This window comes from Stegostoma tigrinum, chromosome 10 (genome assembly GCF_030684315.1).
Source record: "Stegostoma tigrinum isolate sSteTig4 chromosome 10, sSteTig4.hap1, whole genome shotgun sequence".
Lineage (NCBI taxonomy): Eukaryota > Metazoa > Chordata > Chondrichthyes > Orectolobiformes > Stegostomatidae > Stegostoma > Stegostoma tigrinum.
The window spans coordinates 85,159,351-85,182,175 of record NC_081363.1 but is presented as its reverse complement, the minus strand read 5'-3'; the positions used below and the strand labels follow the sequence as shown (position 1 = coordinate 85,182,175).

The 22,825-nt window shown below is 42.3% G+C and overlaps 1 protein-coding gene across 3 annotated transcripts in view; it reads left to right on the top strand.

The window, feature by feature from the left end:
• Positions 1 to 22,825, top strand: part of znf106a (zinc finger protein 106a) — an 80,510-nt gene that overhangs the window by 2,742 nt on the left and 54,943 nt on the right. For 2 of the 3 annotated variants that reach the window (XM_059649335.1, XM_059649333.1), the window contains exons 2-4: positions 13,783 to 13,903; positions 18,332 to 18,415; positions 21,657 to 21,718. In XM_059649335.1, coding sequence (XP_059505318.1) covers positions 18,362 to 18,415; positions 21,657 to 21,718 — 116 coding nt within the window. In that variant the 5' untranslated portion in view covers positions 13,783 to 13,903; positions 18,332 to 18,361. The remainder of the gene's footprint in view (positions 1 to 13,782; positions 13,904 to 18,331; positions 18,416 to 21,656; positions 21,719 to 22,825) is intronic. The other variant, XM_059649334.1, reaches the window with a different exon arrangement.

The following is a 22,825-nucleotide window of genomic DNA, read 5'->3' as shown; positions in this document are numbered from 1 at the left end:
CCTGCACTGGAGCTGGGATGACTGACCTCAAACGAGCGTAACGATCTTCATTTGTCGTCAGGGTATGATCCAACCAGCAGAGAGTTCCTCAGTTCTTGTTGATTCCAGTTTTGCTTGGGCTCCTTGATGCTATATATGATGCTGGGGATCTCAGGTGGAAGTTGAGCTGGATCATCTACTCAGTATTTCCAGCTGATGATTGGTGCAAATGCTACAGGCTTATCTTTTGCACTCGAGCTGGGATCTTCCATCATTGAGGATGGGAATATTTATGGAGCTGTCTCCTCAAGTTGTTAGTGAATATTCCAGTACCCCTCAGCTGCGTGTATTAGGAGTGTGGAGGTTAGATTGGCTCTATTGGTTACTGCATTGAAGTTGTAGATTTGCTCACCAAGACGGTGTGTTTGGTTGCAGGCACTTTGTCACCCTGCTAGGTAACATCATCAGTGTGTCTCTGGTGGAGCATTGGCATTCTGTCCCGCTTGATATTGATATGCTTTGGTTTATTGGGTGGTTGGCATTATTTCTGGTTCTGTTTTTCAATGGTTTGTATATCGGGTCCAGTTCAATGTGTGTGTTGATGGAGTTCTGGTTGGAATGCTAGGCCTCCAGGAATTCTCTGGCTCGCGCTATTATTGGATGTGTTGTCCCTGTCGAATTAGTGTCCTTATTTGTCTGTGTGTACTGACACCAGTGAAAATTGGTCGTGTCTCTCGGTGGCTAGTTGGTGTTCGTGTGTCCTTTATAGTCAGTCTTCTTCCAGTTTGGCCTATGTAATGTTTTTCACAGACCTTGCATGGTATTTTGTACACTATTGGTGGTGGGTATGAGATCATTTGCATTCATCAGTTGCTGTTGCAGGGTGGCCAACATTCTATGTGCCTTTCAAATTATTGGCTGTGCTCTGGTGCTAACTTTGTGATTCATGAACTGGGACACCAAGTCCCTCTGTTCTGTAGCATTCAGCAGTAAGACTAGAAGAAATATGACAGGAGTAGGCCATTCAGTCTGTTGAACTACTCCGCCATTGAATAGCCTCTCTGTCTCTGCCCATTGAAGTAATATTCTTCTGTTTTTCCTGCTAAGGTACACAACCTTACATTTTCCCCCATCATGTGACTGGCAATTTTTTTTGCTGGCTCATTGAATCTGTTCCTTTGAAGACTCTATCCTCCCCCACATGTGCTTTCCTTTGTATCTTGGTAACATTGGCCACAAATTTGGCTACGTGTTATTTGTCATTTCATCATGGTGGTATTATGCACTGATTGCCCACACACTTCACCGGTTATAGTTTGACCATTTTTCCAGACTGCCCATTCCTTATTAGCCAGTCCACAGCATATCACCCCCAAAACTGTGTCCTCTCAACCGATGCAGTTACCTTTTTTTGTGGCAGCTAAAGATACCTCTTTAAACCCCAAAAACACTACATTTACAAGTTCATCTTTATCCACCTGCTTACATCTTATAAGAAATTTAACAAATTTGTCAAACATTGGGTGGTATGGTGCGTCAATGGTTAGTACTGCTGCCTCAACACCAGGGACTGAAGTTCGATTCTAGCTTTGGATGACTATGCGTATGGAGTTTGCACATTCTCTCTGAATCTGTGTGGATTTCTGCCAGGATCTCTAGTTTCCTCTCACAGTTCAAAGATATGCAAGTTATGTGGATTCGCCGTGCTAAATTACCTCATAATGTGCAGGCTAGGCGGATTGGCTATTGGAAATGAGAGATTATGGGGATAGGGTGGGGGAATGGGAGTGGGTGAGATGTTATTTGGCGCAGATTCGATGGGCCAAATGGCCTGTTGCCATACAGTAGGAATTCTATAATTCTATAAACATTATTTTCCTTTCACAAAAACATTTTGTTTTTGCCTGATTTTATTTTTCAATTTCCATCTAGTACTGCCTCAGTGGATTCTAGCATTTCCCCAGTAATAGATGTTGCACTACCTGACCTATATTTTCCTGCATCCCATCTCCCTCCTCTCTTGAAAAGTGGTGTGACATTTGTGATTTCCAATATAATGGGACTTTCCAGAATCTAGGAAATTTTAGGCGCTCACACCTTATGCATCTGCTGTCTCTACATTCATTCCTTTTAACACCATAGGTCCAGCAGACTTATCAGCCTTTAGTTGCATTTTTTTGGTACTTTTTTTCTTAGTGTTGATTATTTTAAGTTCCTTCTTCCCTTTGATCCCCAGCTTTTCTACAAATTTCCAGATATTTTGTGTCTTCCATTGTGAAAATAGAGACAATCTACTTGCTCAGTCTCCACCATTTTCAAGTTTTCCTTTATTAAATTCATCATTTTTGCTGCTAACTGGCTTGAGCTACTGTCTTCTCTTTTCTGTTCTTATAGGAGTTCCTAGTATTTTTGCTGGTTTTCTCTTTTAGTCCAGTTTCTCCCTTTTATTTTTTTTATCCAATTATCGTTTGGTTTATAGATAAATTACCCAATCTCTAATCTTTGCAGTTTTGTACTTTTTAAAATTTCAAATTGACACCATCCTTAAATTGTTTAGTTAGCCACTGATGGCATAAACTTCTTGTAGAGTCTTTCTCAGTGGAATATGATATTGAGATTTACAAAATGTCACATTAAATGTCTGCTACTGCTTGTCCGATGTCTTACCTCAACTTATTTTTCCAGTCGTCTTTCGTCAACTTTGTTTTCCTTGAATTTAAAGACACAATTTTCCAGTCCACATTTCTTGCCCTTAACTGAATGTTCAAATTCTGCCATTTTCATCTGCATTTTACCTTGAAGATCCTCAACTATGAAGTCAATAATTGTTCTATCCCATTGCACATTAGAGAATGTGAAATAACCCAATCCCTTGTTCGTTCCAGAACTTATTGTTAAGAAACTGTACCAAACAGGCGCATGCACACACAAACACAGACATACAGTTTTCATGTACACAGGCTACAATAACATTGAGAGATAATGGGAACTGCAGATGCTGGAGAATCCGAGATAATAAAATGTGAGGCTGGATGAACACAGCAGGCCAAGCAGCATCTCAGGAGCACAAAAGCTGATGTTTCGGGCCTAGACCCTTCATCAGAGAAGGGGATGGGGTGAGGGTTCTGGAATAAATAGGGAGAGAGGGGGAGGCAGACCGAAGATGGAGAGAAAAGAAGATAGATGGAGAGAGTATAGGTGGGGAGGGGATAGGTCAGTCCAGGGAAGACGGACAAGTCAAGGAGGTGGGATGAGGTTAGTAGGTAGGAGATGGAGGTGTGGCTTGGGATGGGAGGAAGGGATGGGTGAGAGGAAGAACAGGTTAGGGATGCAGAGACAGGTTGGACTGGTTTTGGGATGCAGTGGGTGGAGGGGAAGAGCTGGGCTGGTTGTGTGGTGCAGTGGGGGGAGGGGACGAACTGGGCTGGTTTAGGGATGCGGTGGGGGAAGGGGAGATTTTGAAACTGGTGAAGTCCACATTGATACTATTAGGCTGCAGGGTTCCCAGGCGGAATATGAGTTGCTGTTCCTGCAACCTTCGGGTGGCATCGTTGTGGCACTGCAGGAGGCCCATGATGGACATGTCATCTAAAGAATGGGAGGGGGAGTGGAAATGGTTTGCGACTGGGAGGTGCAGTTGTTTGTTGTGAACTGAGCGGAGGTATTCTGCAAAGCGGTCCCCAAGCCTCCGCTTGGTTTCCCCAATGTAGAGGAAGCCACACCGGGTACAGTGGATGCAGTATACCACATTGGCAGATGTGCAGGTGAACCTGCACATGTGGTTTGAATTTCAATTGAAGAGCTGAAAATGATTAGACTGACCTTTCCTTGTGCTGTCAAATTTATGGCATTGAAGCATTAAGAATGAAAAACTGATAAAGGAACAATAAAAAAGTAAACCATATCTCTCTAGGAGACTGTGTGAGAGACTGCTGGTGATACAATAAGACTTCACTGAGTTGCTTTCCATTTACTGCTGCCATTTACTGCATTGGCTTCTGCTTGGAATAAGGCACCCAATGCTATGTAGAGTCTGTCCACCAAAATCAGTGGCACTACGAGGTGGCGTGAAGAGGTAAAGATAAGCACATAAACTGGTTGGAACTCTTCAGCTGTGTCGTGCTTGCAAGTTATCTGGTTGAAGTAACAGGATATCCTGGTGTAGGCAGGCCGAGGTTGTGAGATTCATAACTTTGACTTCATTGGCTTTTACTTGCCTGACAGTTGATTTTATGATGATATTGTGAAACTTGCAATCTGCTGCCTATTCAGGCAGAAAGGAATTAGCGAATTGTCATTTTAATGGGACAGGCTGTGCTCCCGCTGAATCATGGTCCATGTCAAGTGCAGTGTTGTTTTGGGGTTTGCACAGATCTCATCCCAATGCTGACTGGCCTATGATTTAGTTATTTTTTCATTACTAGTTCAGTTATTATGGAAGAAATAGCAGGGTCGCACGGTGGTTCAGTGGTTAACACTGCCTCGCAGCGGCAGGGACCCGAGTCTGATTCCACCCTCCAGTGATTGCCCGTGTGGAGTTTGCACGTTCTCCCTGTGTCAGCGTGGGTTTCCTCGAGGTGCTGAGGTTTCTTGAGGTTCAAAGATGTGCAGGTTAGGTGGATTGGCTGTGCTGAATTGCCTATGGTGTCCAGGGGTGTTACGTTAGGTGGATTTGATGTTGGAAATAGAGTTACAGGAAAAGAGTAGCGGGGTCGGTCTGGGTGAGATGCTCCGGAGGGGCAGTGTGGACTTGACAGACCGATTGGCCTGTTTTCACAACGTAGAGATTCCCAAAAGTAAAAGTAATGCAATCAAACAGAGTCAGCGTCATTTTCTGAAAGGGGAGATGTGTTTGACAAATTTGCTAGCTCTCCTTAAGGATATAACAAGCAAAATAATAAATAGGAGCTAGTAGATGTAGTGTATATGGATTTCTGAAAACATGCATTCATGTGCCCCATGAAAGGTTATCGCACAAGTTAGGAACTCATTATATTAGGGGTAGTGTATCAACATTGACTGAGGAATGGTTAACACCAAACACAGAGAGCTGGGATTAATGAGTCTCTGTTCAAGTTGGTAAAATATAACCAGTGAAGTGCCTTAAGGATCAGTCTTCGGGCCTCAATTATTTACTATTTATAGTAATGACTTAGAGGAGGGTGCAGAATGTAATGTATCCAAATTTGCAGATGGTACAAAAATAGATAGGAGGACATGCTGTAATGACATAAGAAATCTATGAGGGATATAGGTAGTTTGAGTGCGTGGGCAAGTGGAATCCTGAATTTAATGTAAGAAAGTGAGAAGTCATGGTAGGAAGTATCGAAAGGTAGACTGTCCAACCAGAGATAGCAGCAACAGAATGAAGGAGAGTGACCCTCGTGGTGAACAGCAACAGCAGTATAAATATCTGAGGAGCACAGTCAGTAAGAGTGAACCTGAGGGTGAAAGTAGGTGCAGAGCTCTGCAACTGGCACCAGGACTCAGTGAACTAGGCTTGGCTGCTGAGGAACCGGGTTTGCAGACTGAATAGTTTCTGGACAGAAACCCATACTTTTTGGAGTTGTGGTCTGCCAGGAATGGACAACGGAGGTTCCTGGATTATTCTTTGTAGTTGATTTAGTCAATAAGGTTCAGAATGGCAGAAGATCTTGGCCCTATAGAATGCTTCTCCTGTGATACATGGAAAATCAGGGACACTTCCAATCTCTACGGTGACTACATATGCAGGAAGCGCAGCTCTTGACTGGCTGAATGGAGTGCCCAGAGCTGTGTATGGACTTACTATGGAGTGTCCTTGAGGCTGAGAATGATGTGGATCGCATGTTAGAGAACTGAACAGACCAGCAGTAAGGACTACGTGGACAAGAGTTGGGTGACTACCAGGCTATAAGTGTGGTCAGAAAGTACAGGAGGTCCACTGTGGCTATTCCATCCTCAAACGGGTATGCTGTTTGGATAATCTGGGAGGGGTAGCCTCTGGGAAAGCAGCAGCAGCCAGATCAGTAGCACCTTGACTCATTGTGTACAGCAGGGAGGGTCAAAGTGTCGGCGAGCTGCAGTGATAAAGGGGTCTATAGTCAGGGCCACAGTCTTTGTGGTGGCAAGCCAGGATCATCTGTTGCCTCCCTAGTGCCAGGGTCAAGGCTGTCTGAGCGCACAGAGTGTTCTGAAAGGGGAGAGTGAGCAGTCAGAGGTTGTAGTCCACATTGGTATTAAGGAGATGGGTAGAAAGAGAGATGAGGTCCCGCAAATGGACTTAGGTAGGAAGTTGAAAGGCCAGACCTATTGGGTTGTAATCTCTGAATTCCACGTGCCAGTGAGGTTAGAAAGAAGAAGACGGTACAAATGAATATGTAAGTAAAGAGCTGGTGTAGGAAGGCGGGCTTCAGGTACATGGATCATTGGGCCGTCTTCTGGGGCAGTTGGGACCTATGCGAGCAGGATGTGCAGCATCTTAACTGGAGGTAACTTGTGTTCTGGCAGGAAGGTTTGCTAGTACCACTCATGAAGGTTTAAACTAGTGTGGCAGGGGATGGGAACCAGAACAGTGAACAAGGACTGAGGAAAAGTCTGAGACTAAAGCTCATAAGGCTAAGAGGAAGAACAGGCAGGGAGAGGCTACTGAATATGGAGGACTGGCAGTCTGAAGTATACCTGTTTTTAATGGAACAAGAATGACAGGTAAGGCAGATGAGCTATAACTATTGTGTAGCTGTTACAGAAACATGGTTGGGAGAGGAACAAGACTGTCAGTGTAACAGGATTTAGCCGTGAAAGAGAGGGATATGGAGGAGTTGCAATGTCGTTGATGGAGAATATCATAGCTGTACTAAAGCAGGGATCATCCAAAAAGGGTTTATTGGTGGAGCTCAGGAATGGGAAGCGAGTAGTCATTTTGTTGGGGTTATATTCAGATCTTGCCACAGCAATAGGAAACAGATGTGTGGACAGATTATGGAAAAATCTTAAAACAATAGGGTAGTTGTGGTGGGTGATTTTAACTTCCCCTATATTGACTAGGACTCCGTTAGTGCCAGGAGCTTGGATTGGGGGGAATTTGTTGGAATGGTTGATTGAAACAATATGTAAATAATCCAACTAGGGAACGGTCTATACTACACCTGATACTGGGGAAGGAACCTAGCCAGTGATCGAAGGTTCAGTGGGGGAGCATTTCAGGAACAGTAACCATAATCCTGTAAATTTTAAGTTAATTATGGACAAGAATGAGAGTAGTCCTCCAGTCAGAGTACTAAATTTGTGGGTGGGGGGTAAATCTAGATCTGGCATGTGGCAATCTGTTAAAGACCAGTGGATAAGAGTTCAGTCCCAACATGCTCCTATGAAAATGGATAAGGATGGCAAGATTCAGGAGCCTTGGATGACCAGGGAAATTAAGAGGTTAGTCAAAACGAGGAAAGAGACGTATGTAAGGTTTAGGAAATTGAATACAGGAAGAGCCCTCAAAGAATGCAAAGATAGCAGGAAAGAACGCAAGCAAGGAATTAGAAGAGCTAAAAGAGACCATGACACACCTTTGACAAATCCTAAGGCATTTCATAAGGAGCAAGAGGATAGCTCGGGAAAAGATGACCCACTCCAGGGCAAAGGACGGAATTTGTGCATGGAGTGAGAGGAACTGGGTGAGGCCCTTAGTGAATACTTTGCATTAGTATTCACAAAGGAGAAGGACATGGTGAGTCTGGGGATGAGTATGTTGATTTTCATATCAATATAAAAAAGGAGATATTGGGTGTTTTTAAAAAGTATGAAGGAGGACAAGGACCCAGCATCTAATGGAATCTATCTCAGAATGCTGAAGGAAGCCGGTAAAGAAATTGTTAGACCGTGCATGCAATCTTTGTAACCGCTTTAGTCACTGGAGAATAACCAGTGACCTTCCATTTTTTAGGAAGGGCAACAGGGGTAATCCAGGAAATTACAGCCAGTGAACCTTACGTCAATGCTAGAGAAATTATTGGAGAAGATTCTTACAGACAGAATTTACCCACTTTTAAAAAAAAATGGTCTAATTAGCCATAAGTCGTGTGGTTTTGTGCAGGGAAGGTTGTGAAACTTGATTGACTTTTTTAAGGAAATGATAAGGAGGGTTGATGAGGGCAGGGAAGTAGATGTTGTCTATATGGACTTTAGCAAGACCTATGACAAGGTCCCTGATGGCAGGCTGATACAGATGGTACTGTCACTTGGAATCTGTGGTGCACTAATAAGATGGATACAGACTGGCTCAGTCATAGAAAACAGAGGGTAGCGGTGGAAGGCTGTTTTTCTGACTGGAGATCTGTGACCAGTGGTGTTCTGAAGGGGTCAGTGCAGGGACCCCTGTTTGTAAATGATGTATGTAAATGATTTGGAGAGAATGTAGGTGGTCTGTTCAGTAAGTTTGCACATGAGAAAATCTGAGGGAGCTACGCATTGTGAGGAGGATTGCCGCAGGATATAGATAGATTGGAGACTCGGGTGGAGAAATGGCAGATGGAGTTCAGTCCAGACAAATGTGAGATGATATGTTTTGGAAAATGTAATGAAGGAGGAAAGCACACAGTTAATGGCAGATCCCCTTCTAGCATCAGCATACAGAAGGATCGAGGTATACAGATCCACAGCTCCCTGAAACACAATTGAAGAAAGTGGTCAAGAAGGCATATGGTATGCCTGTCTTCATCGGTCAGGTTAGCGAGTATAAAAATTGGCGTGTCATATTGTATCAGTATAAAGCTTCAATTCGGTCACATTTGCAATGTTGTCTAAAATTCTGGTTGCCACACTACCAGAAGGATGGTGAGACTTTGGAAAGAGTACAGAAGCTGTTTACCAAGGTGTTGCCTGGTTGGGAGAGTTATTAGTTCTGAGGAGAGATTGGACAACTTGATTTGTTTTCATTTGAATGTCAAATGTTGAGGGGTGACCTGATAGAAGTTTGCAAATTTATGCAAGGAATGGATAGTCGGGGTCTTTTTCCCCAGGGTAGAAATGTCAATTACTAGGGGACATAAGTTTAAGATAAAGGGGATCACTTTGAAAGAAATAGTCTGTGCAAAACCTGCCTCTTCTATGTTAAGTGCCTAGAAATGCTGCTAGAGGGGGTCACCAAGGCCAATACAATAGCAATGTTTGAGACATCTTGACAGATATAAGAATAGGCAGGGAGTAAAGGGATGTGGGCTGAATAGAGCAGAAGTTTTCTTTTAGTTTAGGAGGGCATCATGTGTCAGCCTTGGGAGGCTGAAGGACCTGTTCTTTGTGTCTCCCCGTTTAACGTAGAGCAACCAAGAAAGTGGATCTGGGTGCCCTCATGCAGGAAACACGAAACATTAGCATGTAGATGCAGCAAGGAATTAAGGCAAGTGGAATTTTACCTTAATTGCTCAAGGGTTGGAGTTTAAAAATCAAGTCCCAATGGTGAGGCTGCACCTGGAATACTCTGTAGTTTTAGTCCCTTTATTTAAGAAAGGATATACTGAAATTGGAGGTCGTTCAAAAGAGATTCACTAGGCTCATTCCTGGGATGAAAGGATTGCCTTATCAAGAATGACTAAACAGGTTAGGCCTTTATTCAGTGGAGTTTAGAAGAATGAGGGATGACCTTGTCAAAACATCCACAGTTCTGAGGGGGCTTGACAGGGTAAATGTTGATAAGATGTTTGTACATGCGAGGGAGTCTTGAAACTAAAAGATATTTAGAAATACTCATTTAAAACTGAGATGAGAAGACATTTCTTCTCCCAGAATGTAGTGAATGTCTGGAAATCTCTATTCCAGGGAGTGGTGGTGGCCAATGAAAGAATTTAAAAAGTGGGTTGATAGATTTCTGCAATATTGGGGATTTGAGGATTATGAGGAATTGATGCTGGGTGTAGATTAGCCATGATCGTGTTAATGTTTCTCCTGTCACCTTTGGTCCCTTTTCCAATCACTATTCTCTGGTTCTGACACTCCTGACAATATGAACACGTTCTTCCTACTTACTATCTAGCCCTATCACGATTCTGAACGTGTCTGTCAGATCTCTTCAAGGCCTTCTCTTTAAGCAAAGCCTATCCATCCGCATAGCTATGGCTCTTATCCCTATAACCATGCTTATTAATGTTTTCTTTACCTTCTCTCAAGCTTTTGGAACACTTTAAATGCTTTGAATTAGGCACAATATTCTAATTACAAGAAAAAAGTGTTTTGACAAAGTTCATCATAAGTTGTTTTGTTTTGTACTCTGTGGTCTGACTTCTAAAGTCATGCATCCTGTGCACTTTCTCAATCTACCCTACTATTCTTCAGTGACTTGTGCACATAAACTCCAGATGCCTCTGTTCTGCAACTCCTTTTGAAGTGTGCTGTTCAGTTTGTATTACTTTGGCTTCTCCTGCCAAAAATATGTCACTTCATACTTTTGTGCATTAAATTTCATCCGCTATGTCTCCCCATTTCATCAGTCAATGTTCTCTTGAAGTTTATCACTATCTTCCTCCGTCTGCAATACTTCCAAGTTTCTCATGTTAAGAATCTTGAAATGATGTGTAATTTATAACATGAAAGTATACCATTCACTATCTCCTGATTTGAAAAACAATTGGAATTGCTACTCAGCCAGCTTTGTATCCGTGCAGCACTTGTCTCTTTTACAATATGGGCAAGCCCACAATGTGGCAACTTTACAGAATAGAGATAGCAAGAACCGCTGCTGCTGGAGTCAGAGATATAACACAGTATGCAGCTGGAAGAACACAGCAGGCCAGCAGCATCAGAGGAGAAGAAAAGTTGATGTTTCGGGTCAGGAAAATTTTCTGAAGAAGGCTCCTGTCCTGAAATGTCAATTTTCCTGCATCTCTGCTGCTTGGCTTGCTGCATTCCTCCAGCTCCATACTGTACTGTAACTTTACAGAATATGTTTTGACTAAATGTAACAGACCAAAGACTTGAAACAGCACAAGCGAAAGTATTGGTATGGGGAAATGATAAACAGATTGTGACAGGAGCAGGTAAAATCAATAACTGAATCAGCAGGGTAGGCTAGAGGTTACCAAGACAATGAAACAGGTTGGACAGAGTATTAAAATATGTAAAGAATAACTGCAGAACTAATAAGAAGAGAAAAATTAGAAAAGTAGAAAGCTAATTGAGTCTGCATGGGTTTCCTCCGGGTACTTTGGTTTCTTCCCACAATCCAAAGATGTGCAGGTTAGGTGGATCAGCCATGCTAAATTGCCCATAGCGTTCAGGGGTGTGTGGGTTATAAGAGAATGGGTCTGGGTGGGATGCTTCAAGGGAGGTGTGGACTTGTTGGGCTGAAGGGCCTGTTTCCACACTGTAGGGAATCTAACCTGATCTAGTCTAATCTAAATATGACAACCATTTCTCTGGATATTTTAAAAATGATAAGATAATAATTGCTGATCCTATAGGAAACAAGTGTAGGGGCTTATTAATGAAAATAGGAGATGGCAGATGAATTGAACATAGTTTGCATTGGTCTTCACCATAGATGATGCAAAGAACATCTCAGAAATAGATAGAAATCAGGAAATGGGACAGAGTGAACAATTCAAGAAAATCAGAACTGCTTTCTTTAGTGATTGTGAGGAGAATATTGGAGTGATAGGCTAACAAGTGCCCGGTTCTGATGGTCTTTTAACCAGGGTGTCAGAAAAATGGTGAATGAGATAGTGCATCATTGGTTTTAATTTACGACGTTTCCCTAGATGTGGGACCAGTTAGATTGGAATATCGTGAATGTAAAAGCTTCACTTGAAAAGGGTGGCAGGTAGAAAGCAGGAAACCACAAAGCAGTTAGCTTAATAGGGAATAAGGAAGATGTTAAAATTCATGATTAAAGACTCTATAACTGTGCACTTGGAAAAGTTCAAGGTAATCCAGGCGCAGTCAAGATGGTTTTGTTAAAGGTTGGCCGTGTTTAAGTAATTTACTGGAGTTCTTTGAAGAAGTAGTGTGCTGTGGATAAAGTGGAATGGTGAGTGTGTTCTAATTGGATTTGCAAGAAGCATTTGATAAGGTGCCGAGTCAATGGGTATTGCAGAAAATAAAAGCTCATGGTGTAGGGGGTAATATTGGCATAGGTAGAAAGTGGCTAGCTGCCAAAGATAGGGGAAGGTAAGTTGTGAGGAGGACTACAGAAGTGTATACATAGATTAGGTGAGCGCCTAAAGGTCTGGCAAGTGGAGTATCCATTAGGAAAATGTGAAATTTTCCATGTTGGTGGAAGAAGTAGAAAAGAAGTGTAATATTTAAATGGTGAGAAAGTGAAGAACTCCGACGCAGAGGTGTTCTTGTGCATACGTCACAGAAGATTAGTATGCAGTTACTATACAGTTAATATTAAGGAATGTTAATAGAACACAAAATTTATTGTGAGGAAGTTTCAATACAAAAGTAAGGCAGTTATGCCTTCGGTTTTTAAGGGCTTTGATGAAACCAATCTGAAGTACTGTATTCTGTAATAGTTTCCTTATTTGAGGAAGAATGAAAATGTATTGAAGGCAGTTTTGAGAAGGGTTATTAGACTGACACCTGGAATGAGGAAAGGTTGGATAGGCTTGGCTTATATCCACTGAAATTTAGAAGAGTGAGAGGTGACTTGAAATATCAAAGATCCTAAGGGAACCAGACAGGTGGAAAGGGTGTTTCCTCTTCTAGGAGATTCTCAAGCTAGGAACCATTCTTTTAAAAAAAAATTGTCTATTTAAAACTATTAAGAGCTTTTATCCCCTCAGAGGGTTGTAAATCTTCGGAACTGTCTTCGTCAAAGCAGTGAAAGCAGAGCCTTTGAAATTTTTTAAAGAAATGGAAGTATATTCTTGAGCAAGTGTGTGAAAGCTTATCATGAGTAGAAAGAAACGAGGAACCATTGGATTAGCCAGGATCTTATTGAATGGTGGAGCAGATTCAGAATGTGCTCATAATTTGTATGTTGAAATTTAGTTAAACGTGATTTGTCCTTAATGGATCCTGCAGGCTTTTCAAAGTTGTCCGCAAGTGATTCCTAATTTTGTCCCAGATCAGTTCTGAACACTTTCCCACCACACAGCCATGCACAGAGTTAAACTGCCTGGTCTGCAATCTCTGGGTTTATTTTTGGTCTTTTTTTGGACAAAACATTTATAATTCTCCAGTCCTCTGACACCACTCCTGTGTCTAAGGAGAATGTGAAGACTGGTGAGGACCCTTGTAGTTTCTCAATATCCGCAGATATACCCTATCTTAACCAGAAACACAAATTGTTGGAAAAGCTCAACGGGTTTGGCAGCATCTGCAAAGAAAATTCAGAGTTAATGTTTCGTGTCCAGTGACCTTTCCTTAGAACTGTTTTTATTCTGTCCTTCCGTGATAACATCTCGTTTCAGCACATTACCCTTTCTAATACCTCTTCAATTTTGACCCCATCTGGTATCTTAGCTACCTCCCCTTTGACTTGACTTGGACAGCATCTTCATCCTTGATATTTAGCACCTCAGCCATGCCTTCTGCCTCCATGTATGATTCCCCGTTTGGCCACTAAGCAGCTCCACCATTCGCCTTTTACTGTTTATATACCTATTCTAGATACTTTATGCTGTCACCCAAAATGCGACTATCGATGGACACTGCTTGGTGACTTATTCCCACTCTGATACTAGCTATTGATGAGATGGATATTGGCCTGATGAATAGAAGTAGTGAAGATGAGTGTAGGTCCCTTACGGTTATAAACAGGGGAGTTTATAATAGGGAACGAATAAATTGCTGACCAACTAAGCACATACTTTGGTTCTTTGATCACAAAAGGTATACATAATCTACCAGAAATGTTGGAGAACACCGGTTTAGCAAGAAGCATGAACTGAAGGAAATCATTATTGCTGGGTGAACTTGATGGAACTGAAGGCTGATAAATCCACAGGTCCTGGTAAGTACTCAGTGGTGAAGATTAAGAATGTGGATCTAGAAATTGTGGATACATTTGTGGTCATCTTCCAAGATTCTTTAGACTCTGGAACAGTTCCTACAGATTAGAAGCTAGTTAATGTAACCCCTCGATATAACAAGGGGGCAGAGAGAAAATTCTGAGGCCGTTATGAACCAGTAAACCTGACGACAGTAGTGGAGAAAATGCATTTGGTCCATTGTAAAATAATTAACAGCCAAGCATTTGGAAAGTGGTTGCAGAATTAGTGTCAGCATGGATTTACGGAAGGGAAATTTTGCTTGACAAATCTACTAGAATTCTTTGAGGGTGTGACTATTAGGGTTGATCAGGGAACAAGTGAATGTAGCTAACTTGGACTTTCAGAAGACTTTAGACAAAGGGCCACATAAGAGGCTAGTCTGTAGAGATTAAAGCACATGGGATTGGGGTAGTATATTGGGATGGATAGAAATTGATATCAGACGGGATAAAAAATAGGAATGAAAAGGTCTTTTTCTGAATCACAGGCAGAGACAAATGGAGTGCCGTAGGGATCAGTGCAAGGATCCCAGCTATTCACAATATATGTTAATGATTTAGATGAGGGAATTAAACGCAATATCTTGGCCTCCAGATGAGACAAAGCAGGGTGGAAGGTTGCAGAAATGCTTCAGTGAATTCGGACAAGCTGAGTTGTAGGTAAATACATGGCAGATGAAGTATGCTGTGGGTAAATGTGAGGTTATCCTCTTTGATAACAAAAACAGCAAGGTATATTTCTGAAGAAGGGTCTAGGCCCAAAATGTCAACCTTCCTGCTCCTCTGATGCTGCTTGGCCTGCTGTGTTCATCCAGCTCTACACCCTTGTTATCTGTAAGGCAGATCATTATTTGAACAACTAAATCAAGAGAGAGCATGTGTAGCCAGACCTGGGTGTCCTTTGTAAACATGCAGGTGCAGCAGACAGTAAAGAAGGCAAGAGGTATGATGGCCTTATAGCGAAAGGATTTGAGTGCAGGAGCAGGGATGTCTTGCTGCAGTTATTTCTTGGTGAGAGTACACTGGAGTATTGTCTGCAGTTTTGGCCTCTTTATCTGAGGAAAGATGTTGTTGCTGACTAGGCAGTGCAGCAAAGGTTCACCAGACTGCTTTCTGGGATTGTGAGAATGACCTATGAGGAGTGGAATATAGCCACTGGAGTTCAGAAGAATGAAGGGGGAAATCACAGAAATCGCTAGAATTCTAACATGACTAGACAGGATAGGTGCAGGAAGGGTGATAATGGGAACTGCAGGAAGGGTGTTCGCAAACGTGAGGGGAGCCCACAGCCAGGGGTCACAGTCTAAGGATATGAGCAAACTATTTAGGATTGAGATGAGAAATTTCTTCATTTATACATGGTGAGCCTGTAGAATTCTCTACCACAGAGAGCAGTCGAGGCGAAAACATTACTGATTGAGAAGGAGTTAGATATAGCATTTGGAAATAGAGGGAATCAAAGAATATGGGGTAAAAGCAGAAACAGGCTTTTGAGTTGGATGATCAGCCATGATCATAATGAGTGGCAGAGCAGGCTTGAAGGGCCCAATGGCTATTTTCTGCAATTTAAGCTAACTAAAGTAACAAGTAAGACAATTTTATTGTTTCTCTGGAGAGTTCCAAATGATGATGTGTAAATATATTATAAATCTGCCAGGTTTAGGAATTTCTCTGAACTGGTCTGAAAGCTTTGGTGAACAAAGTACGATAATCGTTCATAATTTATGTGGTACTGAAGGAGATTGGAATCCTGCAAAGATGGTTTGTGCAATTTGGTGTTAAACATTGCAAAGTGAATTGGTGCTGTATGTTAGTTAGGGGAGATAAATGCCTTGAAGCAGGAATGGTCTGTCACATAAAGCGGGGGGAATTGATGTATGACGGAACTGGGGATTGGGTCCGGTTCTGGGGCAGAAGCTACCCCTGTGGTTGAAGTGGAGCAGGAGGCACAGTGCAGGTTTTAGATTTATGGGTGACTGGAACTTGTGCTGGGGCAGAAATACAGGAGTAGGCCATTCCACTCTCTCAAATACTTAACAACTCCAACTTGCCATTCATTCATTACAGATCTATATCTTAACTTCATTTCTAAAGCCCTGTGTCAACTGTAAGGCTCGTCAGGTATGATGAAATACTTGTCACTTCTCTGGCTGAGTCCAACCAGGTCAATACTCAAGGTTTGGTGCTACCCTGGACAGGAACTTGCTAAATTAGTGATACCGTGGCTGCAGTCGGTATAGTGTACAGAATGCAGCAATATATCTCTCTGTTTCTGCTTAAATAGCACCTCCTTCTCCGACACCTCTAACACTAGATGAAGAGAATCTGAGAATAGAATGGCAGCATAAATGGAAGGAAGCTGTCAAATATTAAGTACGTCGTGAGCAGTAAGAGATCCAATGGGTCAGAGGGGAGATTTATGTCTACATGCAGAGGGCAAGACCTGGAAACTTGATGAGTACTTTCTACTGGTGTTTGTTTTTTAAGGGAGAAGATGCTATTAGTAGAAGTGGAGATGGTAGAGCTAATAGATGGTAAATTGATAGGCAGGATGTACTGCAAAGGTTGGATATGTTTGACATGGCTTTGCTGAGAGTGGGTAAGTCAGCTGGTCTGGGAGGCATGCATCCCAGGTTTCTAAAGGAAGTGGGAGTGGTGATAGTGGAAACGCTTGCCATACTTTTCCAATCTTCCTCAGATAAGTGGGAAATGCCACGGGAAAAGGAAGACAACAAATTCTTGTTCGAGAAAGGATGTGACAACATTCTTAACACCTAAAGGTCAGCTGGTTTAACATCGGTGTTGGCTTAAGGTTTCATTAAAAAGAAACCCTTGAATTGGTTCGTGTTAATAAACTGGAGTCGTCATGGACTGTGAAAGGCAGGTTGTACTCGAACAACTTTTTTTTTGAATAAGTAACAAAGTTGTTGATGGGAAAGCTATAAGTGTGGCTTTCTTTTAAGTGTAAATCATGTCTTTCAGTAAATTTGTCAAAAATGTCCTGTCTGGAAGCCAAGCACAAGGAGTGCCCACGTTTATATGGCTGGCTCTGTTTCTGCTCAATGATAACCCACAAGCTTTTGATGTATTTGTGCAGAGCCCTTTATGGTCATGGAATCCTAGGAAATCTGTGGTACATAAAGAGATCATCGAGTCCATTGTATCTGTGCCGTCCTGATGTCAATGTCCTAAAGCACGACTTAAAAGTTATTCATCCAGGGGATGTGGGGTCTGCTTGCTGGCCAGCACTTACTGCCCTTGAGAAGGTGGTGTTGAGCTGCATTCTTCAATCTCCACACTCCATTTGATGCACACAGACCACCATGATGTTAAGGAGAGAGTTACAGGATTTTGCTTCCATGATAGTGTAGCAACAGCAGTTTGGTTTCAAGTCAGGTTGGTGAGTAGCTTGAAGAAGAGCCTGCAAGATGATGAGTGTTTTATGTATCTGCTGCTCTTGTCCTTCTCGATGATAGAGGCCATTGGTTTGGAAGTTACTGTCCAAGGAGCCAATGCAGTTCTCCTTAACAGGCAATGCAGTATTTTTCTTATGCCCCTACCATTGTAACAGAGGGAAGCATGGCAGGCAATTTGATAATAGCGAGGGCGCTCTCATATTGTGTATCCATGATTTATGTCTAGTTGAGGGATAAACATTGACAGTGATACAGTCAAGGTGCCTTGCTTTTTGAATTGTGCAGCGGAATCCTTTGTGTCCACGTGAGAGGGCAAGCAGACCTCAGTTTAAAGTCTGCTCTGTGAGACTGCACTTATGATAGTGCAGCACTTCCTCAGTACTAGGCTGAAGGGTAAGCTGTGTTACAGGTCTTTGGAGTGGGCATTACAGAAAGACCATTTGGTTTGCCGTAACTATATACTCTCTGAAAGTGGTGTTCAATTCAATCCCAAACTTCACCCTTTTCCCCAGATCCCTACAGTTTACTTCTTTGTAAGTCAATGTCCAGTTACCCTTTGAAAGTTGGTTTGGAATATGAATTTTTCTTTCAGACAGTGTGTTCTAGATCTTCATGCTCATCGAGCAGATCTGTCCCATCCAGAATGCATTTTTATAATACCAATATGTAGTTAAACACTGACACTGTCTGAGAATGATGAAACCAATCTCCATTCAGTGAACTGCATTCTGTCCTTACAGAGGCAGTACTCTTGAAATGAGAGGCTCAATTATCAACTGACAAGCTCCTTAAAGTTATATGAAATGTCTGAATGAACAGAACAGTTTTCAAAGTGGAAGGCTTTTTCCAAATTTGACTGTTGTCCTCAAGAAATTATAGTGCTTCATTCTTTAGTAAGTGTTTGGAATTAATCCTAGCAGTAGTGTGCACATAACCTCTGTTCCCTCTGACTTATTTCTGCCATATTTTTCAGTTTGAAGTGACTGCTGTCAAATTCTTCACAATGGGAAAAGAGAGGAAGTGTATCTTGTGTCACATCACTTACAACTCAAAAATGGTAAGTTCCGTTCATTTTGTTTTATTCACACGTGATACGTGGGCATCTCTGGCTGACCAGCATTTATTGACTTCACTTAGTTGTCCTTGAGCATGGTAGTGAGCTGACTCCTTGAATTGCTGCAGTCAAGTGGTGTGAGTTGACCCTTGGGAAGAGAATTCCAGGATTTTGACCCAGTGACACTGAAGGAACGGTGATGTATTTCCAAATCAGGAGTGAGTGGCTTGGATGGGAACTTGCAGGTTCAGGTGCTCCCATGCATTTGTTGCTCTTGTCATCCTCAATGAAAGAAGTTGTGAAGGTTTGGAAGGTGCTGTCTAAGGATCTTGAGTGAACTTCTGCAGTGCGTCATGTAGATGGTACACACTGCTGCTACTGAGCGTCAGTGGTGGAGGGGAGTGGATGTTTGTGAATGTAGAGCCGATCAAGAGGGGTACTTTGGCCTGGATGGTGTCAAGCTTCTTGATTTTGGAGCTGCACCCATCCGGACAAGTTGGGACTATTCCATATCACTCCTGACCTATGCCTTGTAGATGACAGACCGGGTCTGGGGAGTCAGGAGGTGAGTTACTTGCTGTACTATTCCCAGCTTCAGACCTGTTCTTGTATGTTTACATGATGAAACCAGTTGAATTTCTGGTCAATGGTAACTTCTAGAATGTCGACAGTGAGGCATTCAGTGATGGTCACACCATTGAATGTTGAGGGGTAATGGTTAGATTGTGTCTCATTGGAGATGGTCCAGTATCTGAGGAATCGTGAATGGTACTGAACATTGTGCGATCGTTGGCAAACATACCCAATTCTGACCTTATGGAGGGATGGATTGATGAAGCAGCTGAAATGATTAACCCCCAACAACCACGATTGTCTTCCTCTGTGCCAGGTATGACTCTAACCAGTGGAGAGTTTGCCCTGATACCCAATCTTGTTAGAGCTCCTTGATGCAACACTCAGTCAAATGCAGCCTGTCACTCTCACCTCACCTCTGGAATTCAGCTGTTCTGTCTGTGTTTGAGCCAAGGCTCTAATGAGGTCAGGAGTTGAGTGGCCCTGGTGGAACCCAAACTGGGTGTCACTGAGCAGGGTCTTGCTAGCATGGGTGACACTTTCCGGGAGTAGACTAATGGGGTTCTGACTGGCTTGCTTGGATTTTTCCAGATTTTCATGTACAGACGTGTCTGGGCAATTTTCCACATCGTTGGGTAAATACCAGTGTTATAGCTTACTGGAGTAGCTTGGCTAGGGGAGCGGCAAGTTCTAGAGCACAAGTCTTCAGTACTATTGCTAAAATGTTGTCAGGGCCTGTAGACTTTGCAGTGCCCAGTGCCTCCAACTGTTTCTTGATATCACATGGAGTGAATTGAATTGGCTAAAGACTGGTGTCTGTAATGCTGGGGACCATTGTAGGAGGCCGAGGCCAGTCATCTGTTTGGCACTTCAGTCTTATCTTTTATGCTGGGCCCTTCCTTTATTGAGGATGGATATATTTGTGGAGCCTCCTCCAATATGTTGTTTTAATTGTCTACTACCATTCATGACTTAGCTGTGCCTGTCACATGCTGCTTATGCAGTTTGGAGTGCAAGCAGTCCTGTTTGGTAGCTTCATTTTTAGGTATGTCTGGTGCTGCTCCTGAAATTCATCTTTTGCCAGGCAATCCTTGTCAATAATAGAACCATCACAACTACTAGTTTACCTCAGTTAGTTTTAGTTCAGACATAGTTACATTGGTTCAGCCTAGAGTGTCAGTGGAAGCAGCTCTGAAATGGCACAAATAGTTGGACCAAGTACTTAAATGAACAGAATACTGCCAGATGGGATTTAATGTACATCAAAAATAAAATTTGCACTTCAAACTTTAAAGTGTCCAATATACCCAACTAATACAGAGTAACAACCAAAAAACTCTGGGAGGTTGGCATTACAAATCAGAGCAGTACAGTGCAAGTCGTAGGAAATGGTGAGGAACCTGTTTTAATCAATCTGCGATTTGTTCAGGCGTGAGAGAGAATTCGGCGAAGAGCCATGGAGCTGGTTTCTGGTCTGGTGTCTGGATTGTGAGTAGAGAATAGATGTACTTGATTGTTTTTGCAAACCTGAAAGGAAAGGTAATCTTAGAGAAGACGATAAATGATATAGAAAGCACACGTCTGGAAAATACTTAAACCAAACCGAGTGGGTTAATGTTCGGGCAGCCATAATAGCTCCACCCCTAGAATGCCACAGTTACAGACATCTGTTCCTCAGAGAAGCTAATTTTCCCGAAACATGTTACCAGCTACTGAAATTTAAAATGTTCGAGTCAATTTAATGAAAAGGGAATTTAATTCTGAGAAATTCTGACTTATTAATATCAGAAAGAAGTGAAGGTAAAAGCTCAAATCATTCACAAAATTAAAGTTAAATGATGTGAAATGTGTGGTTTTGAAGTGGAAGAGCTATAAAGGTTTAGTGTCTGTGTGTGTGTATGTATGTCTCTCTGTCTCAGTCTGTGTGTCTGTCTCAGTCTGTGTGTGTGTGTTTTGTGATGTCCTGCGGATATGTGGGAAGCATGCTTCCAAGTTGCCAACTGAAATGCTGGTCTATGAGCAGTGCACAAGTAGCAATTGCTGCCGGAAATATTCAGAATTAGATTGCAGTATTTCAGGAAGAGGGCTTACCACTGCCTTCTGAATGACAATTTTTGATATGGGCAATAGATGTTGACGACACTCTGATCGTGAGAATTAACATTAAAAACAAAACATGGTGGATGTGAACCTGATTGGGCCGACTATTCTTGTCTTTTCTACTCTTGCTGCCTATGTTTTCCTTTTATATCTCCCCTCCCAAAATTGCTGAATACAGGTTGATGGGTATTGCACAGGTTTCATCTAGCTGCCTATTCTTCATGTGGGACCTTGAATATCAGGATATTGACTGTGCAGAAGATTGGGTCTCAGAGCTAATTGTCGATTTGTCTCAGCACTGTCCAGTGAGTAGTAATGGATAATGAGATGAAGGCAAGAAATTACTGCTGAAATCTTTCCCTTCCTCCTATCCTAGCCAAGGTGTTACGTGCCCAATTGTAGTGACCTTACCTGAGAGTCAAGGCCGGGGCATCCTAGTGTGAGAGAGTTTCACTTGGGTAATCGAAAGAAATGCAAAAACAACTTCTTCTAACAGTGGCATGGTTCATAATTGATTAACAAATCGTGAAAGGGGAGTAGAAATGAAACAAAGTGTGTTTTTTTTAAACAGGAGATGGACGAGCACATGAGGAGCATGCTGCACCACAGAGAGCTTGAGAATTTGAAAGGAAGGTAAGAATTACAGCTCTTTGTGTTAACCCCTTTGCATTATGGTCCACAGAATTGGTCAAGCCTTGGATAGTGTGAAAAATGGGAGAAGAAATGCAAGTTACTTTGAGGCAACAGAAGATGTGTTTAGCAGTATAGGATACCAGAGAATTACTAGAATGCTTCAATAAGTACTCAGTTTTCATATTGTGTCCTCAACCCCTCCCCCCCTCCCCGAGCCAGAAGAAACTGACTTATCATTTCCAGAAACTGCAGTATGTTATTTGAGGAAATCAATGTTGGTGATGCCATGTTTGACCTAGCTTCCTTGCTTTGTTCAGTCAGCCTCCGGTGAATGCAGTGGAAGGAGATGGAATTGATGATGAGAAGGACTATATAATCTATTTCTCAAGTGATCACTATTGTTCAATATACTGAAGAGCAGTCTATTGCTATGCCTTGATGCTGATACAAAAGCTATTTCATCCATTTGAGAGGGCCAGGGTACCTCAGTTTCATTAATGCCATTGCTCTATCAATCCTTTATTTCAGCTTTTGCTCACTTCCCTTTAGAATGTTGTTTTGAAGCTGCTTCCATTGTGTTTTCAGGTAGTAAAACTTTATTCCTGTCTCTTCAGTTTAGTTTGGCCAGTAAAATCAAGATGTCTCATTTGAATGCAACAATGGCTTAATTAAGAACTGAAGTATCAGCTAATTTTATGGACTTGAATTCCTGGATTGGGGCTCGAACTCTATCTTTCTCCAAGTGAGAGGGCTACCAATTGAGCTGCAGCAGATTGTTAGTGATTGCAATTCTAGCATAGGTACCATGAGCTTAATAGTTGTTCTTCGATACAAATTTTATGCTTCCGTTAGCTGCGGTGACTGCACATATGTGAGCCCCTTTTGTTGCCTGGTTTGCCAGTGTTACCCCTCCTCTCCACTTACTGTGTTATGTTCCCATGGCTTTCTGGGTCTCTTCCCGCAGTGACCAAAAATGATCGAAGTCCAGACGATGAATATTATGAAGATATTCAACTGTCTGGGACATCAGAGCCATACCTGGTCCCTGTCATCATGTGCTGTTTGTACAGGCCTAGATGATAAGCGAACAGGAGCCCTGGTGGTTTT